Source organism: Stenella coeruleoalba (genome assembly GCF_951394435.1).
Source record: "Stenella coeruleoalba genome assembly, chromosome: 8".
Taxonomy (NCBI): Eukaryota; Metazoa; Chordata; class Mammalia; order Artiodactyla; family Delphinidae; genus Stenella; species Stenella coeruleoalba.
In genome coordinates, this window is record NC_137154.1 from 99,112,956 (window position 1) to 99,117,604 (window position 4,649).

General features: G+C 38.6%; 1 protein-coding gene across 1 annotated transcript; it reads left to right on the forward strand.

Moving 5' to 3' along the window:
- Positions 1–524: 524 nt before the first annotated feature.
- LOC307189720 (olfactory receptor 8C8-like) lies at positions 525–1,615 on the forward strand. The gene is given in 3 exon segments (XM_079928134.1): positions 525–952; positions 954–1,382; positions 1,384–1,615. Coding segments are annotated over 3 exon segments (909 nt in total). The 5' UTR covers positions 525–661; the 3' UTR covers positions 1,573–1,615.
- The last annotated feature ends 3,034 nt before the right edge of the window (positions 1,616–4,649 follow it).

Here is a 4,649-nt window from a genome sequence, read left to right on the forward strand (position 1 = left end):
GATGTTTTCATTCCCACTGCTACAGCAGTGGAGAGATGTGGGAGGCCACCTGCCCTTCTTAAACAATCCATTGTGATTTTGGGGTAAGATTGGTTAAAGGGAATGGGTGGGAGGAATGCAGGATCGTAGGGGACACGCTCAGTACTTTTGCTAAGCCTGGTGCTGAGTTTCTGAAAGGTAGGAGGAAGAGAATAGGTTGACCTGTGGGCACAGTGGGGATCACAGTGACCTCACTGTCCCAAGCTTCAGGAATTTCCATAGCAAGGAGTCCCGGGTACCACTCTGAACTCCTTTCCTCTCTTGCTGTATGGCCTTGGCCAGCCTACTCATCTCTTCAAGATATTTTTCCTTATCTCTCAGATGTGCACATCACTTTGGACCCCTGCTGAAAGACTTTATCCTGGATCGTGTCAGCCCAAGGGAGGTGAGGAGTTGCAGCTGAGATTTGAAAACATGGAAGGAAAGGACAGCTGAGAGAAGAAAGTTGAAAGATACGGAGTTGTCACTCTGGCTCTTCTAGAGTGCTGTCCCAGCAGTCACCCTTGAGCCCCCATGGAACAAGTCCTCAGTCTAGAAAGAAAGGATTTCAGTCTCTTCTTGATGTGACATTGTTCTCTCATTTCCTCACAGATCACACCCCTGCCGATAATGTCTGTGGAAAATGGCTCAGTTCATCCTGGTAGGACTTACAGACCAAAGTCAACTCCAGATACCCCTCTTCTTCCTCTTCTTATTGAACTGTATGGTCACTGTGGTAGGGAATTTGAGCTTAATTAATCAGATATGCCTGAACTCTCATCTTCACGCTCCCATGTATTTTTTGGTCTTCAACCTGTCCTTCATAGATCTCTGCCACTCCTTGGTCATTACGCCTAAACTGCTGATGAGCTTTGTGTCAGAGAACATCATCTCCTTTGCAGAGTGCATGACTCTGTTGAGTTTTTCTTTTCTGTTTCCTTGTCCATTCTGAATGCTATGTGTTGACAGCCATGGCCTATGATCGCTGTGTGTCCATCTGTAAGCCCCTTTTGTACACAGTCACCATGTCCCCTCAGGTCTCTTCTTTGCTGATGTTTGGTTCATATGTAATGGTGTTTGCCGGTGCCATGGCCCACACAGGTCACATGGTCAGATTATCCTTTTGTGATTCCAGCATCACCATCCATTACATGTGTGACATCTTCCCCCTCCTCCAGCTGTCCTGCAGCAGCACGGATGCCAGTGAGCTGGTGGATTCCATTATTGTGAGCACAGTTGTAATAATATGTAGCTTCATTATTTTTGTTTCTTATGCTTTGATCCTCTCCAGTATCCTCCACATCTCATCAGCTCAGGGTTGGTCCAAAGCCCTCAGTACTTGTGGCTCCCACATAATAACTGTTTGCCCTCTTCTATGGTTCTGGGTTGTTTACACATCTCAAGACCTTTTCTGATGGTTCTGTGGGCCAATGGGAGTTCTTCTCAGTATTTTATACCAATGTAGTCCCCATGTTGAACCTCCTCATCTATAGTCTAAGGAACAAGGATGTCAAACTTGCTCTGAAGAAAACCCTAAAGAGAGTTGCGAACTAAGCAGAACCAGTATTGCTGGGTTGTTGTTGTTGTTGTTGTGTGTGTGTGTGTGTGTGTGTGTGTGTGTGTGTGTGAATGTGTTTTCCCATAATTTTCTTCAGAACAGGGTTTTTGCCTTAGATCCTTTTTTCTGTCTAATCATGCCATTTAAACATTCAAATATTATTGAGTCTCATGATTGTTCTCAGTTCCATGCTTACTCACTGAATGAGCTTTATTCTTAACAGTGGGCTCCAGAGACTCAGCTTGATTCCTACTCCTTTTCACACCACCTCCCACCTTGCTTCTTTCCATGTACTTTTCATACATCAGCGTGAATGTGGTCTGATGCGGCCACCCCTCTGTTTTCCCTAAGAACAATGTTAATGTAGCCCTTTCTGTTTTTTAAGCATTTGAGGAGTTCCTTCTGTGTAAGTTATAAATTTTCTAGAATTTCAGTGCTCTTTTAGTCATGGTTTCTATAGTACTGCATTTCCAAACTCAGCAAAGCTTCAATAGTATCTATGAGATATTTATGCTTAGTTAACAGGGATCACAAGTATTAGCTTATAAGTATGGAATATGTTAATACCAATTAGGAACTGAGAGAAATGAACCTAGTTACTTTAAATCAATTTAGTCTGACTCGTTGTAATAGCGTCAGGGGTATGATGTATATGTATATATACATGTATCAGATATGTACATAATATGTAATGTACATGTACATAATTTTGTTTACATCTCTGCCTAATCAAATAGAATTTGACCACCTAGTGTTTACTCCTTTCTCCTATATGGTTAGACTAGACTCTGGTAAAATAAATATTCATGAAATTAATAGTTTGAACTTGTTTGATATAGATGTTTTTTCTAAAGCAAACTAAAAGTTTTTGTTAGTAAAAACTTCCTTATTTTCAGAAAATGAGTTTTCTTAAAATTCGTGACCATAAATCTTCAAAACGGTGAAGAGTCTGGTTTGATACAGTAGAAGGAAATGCCATTCTTTTTTCAGTTTGAAGTATAGCCTTCTGCATTTCCGATAAGGCAGGTCTAGTGGTGATGGAATCCCTCAGCTTTTGGGTTTTCCTGGGTCTATTATAACATAGGTATCTTTCAAATTAACTATTTCAGGTAAACAGCACTCCTGTTTGCAAACTAACATGTTCCTCCTGAAGAATTTGGATCCCTTTTGGAAAAAAGAAGAACTGTTTGGTTTGGTTACAAAATAAATTAGGAAAAGCATGCAATTTTACCTTCAGAAACTAAGATAAAATCGGGATTTGTTGTACTACTTATTATATATATGAAATTTAAAACCTCCAGTGATTAATGATGTTGAGTGTTCTTTCATGTGTTTGTTGGCAATCTGTATATCTTCTTTGGAGAAGCGACTATTTAGGTCTTCTGCCCATTTTTGGATTGGGTTGTTTTTTTGTTATTGAGTTTTGTTATTATGAGTTTGACTTTTTTTAGATTCCACATGTAAGTGAGATCATGCAGTATTTGTCTTTCTGTGTCTGGCTTATTTCACTTAGCACCGTGTTCTCAGGGTCCATCCATGTTGTTGCAAATGGCAGGATTTCCTTCTTTCATGGATGAATAATATTCCAACATGTGTGTGCGTGTGTGTGTGTGTGTGTGTGTGTATCACATATTCTTTATCCATTCATCCATTGATGGACATTTTGGTTGTTTCCATATCTTGGCTACTGTAAATGATGTTGCAATGAATGTAGAATTACAGATATTTCTTCAAAATCTTGATCTCATTTCCTTTGGATATATACTCAGAAGTGGAATTGCTGGATCATATGGCAGTTCTACTTTTAATTGTTTGAGGAGCCGCCATACTGTTTTCCACAGTGGCTGCACCAATTTACATTCCCACTAGCAGTGTACAAGGATTCCCTTTTCTCTGCATCCTCACTAACACTTGCTATTGCTTGTCTTTTTGGTAAAAGCCATCTTAACAGGTGTGAGGTGATATCTCATTGTGGTTTTGATTTTCGTTTCCCTGATAATTAGTGATGTTGAGCACTTTTTCGTATACCTGTTGGCCATTTGTATGTCTTCTTTGGAAAAATATCTTTTCAGTTCTTTTGTCCATTTTTTAATCAGGTTTTTTTTTTTTTTTTTTTTTTTTTTTGCTGTGGAGTTGTATGAGTCCCTTGTATATTTAAACCCTTATCAGATCTATGGTTTGCAAATATTTTTTTCCCATTCTATAGGATGCCTTTTCATTATATGGATTATGTCCTTTGCTCCTGCTCTCTGTTTTTTGATCCCTTTCTGTCATGAGCATTTTCCTGTGTCAGTAAAGATTTCCTTCTATGAAAACACTGTTCCTGATGCCATGCTCTCTCATGCCTTTTAGACTTCTTACTGATATTTCTTCTTAGGATGGTATTTCCTCTGGAAAGTTTACTTTTACTGTGTTCTTTTACCACCACCACCATCTCTGTCTAGATTTTTCTCCTTTCCTATATGTATATATAGAATTAATAACTCGTTATATAAGGGAAATATGGCTTCTTAGTATTGGGGTCCTTTCTAATTATTTAGTTTTTGAGTCCATAATGCATTCACATGGTTCAAAATTCAAAAGCTACAGAAAGTATACAATGAAAAGTCTCCCTTACATTCCACATCCCCCCAGTTACCTACTTGTTCTCCCAGGAGGCAGCCAGTCCTATCAGTTACTGTCAGTGCTGTCAGTGACATTTTATTCACATATAATAAAGTTCATATATATTAGCCCACTGATTTTACATAAATGGTAGCATTCTGTGTGCACACTGGTTTAACCTGCTTTTTATCTTATATATATCATTTCTTGAGACACAGCTAGAGAACGAGTAAGACTTAGGATCCAGGAAAGAGTAAATTCAGAAGACTAGTGAAGTCCCAGGATGACAGCTGTGTAGCTAGCCTAAAAGCAACCAGTCCAGACTGGAACAGTGGTTTAGGAGGGTTTTTTCCACTTAACAGTACATTTTGGATATTATATCATATATATATATATATATATATATATATATAAAGATAGTCATATATGATATATGTCTTATATATATAAAGATAGTCTTAGTTTTTAG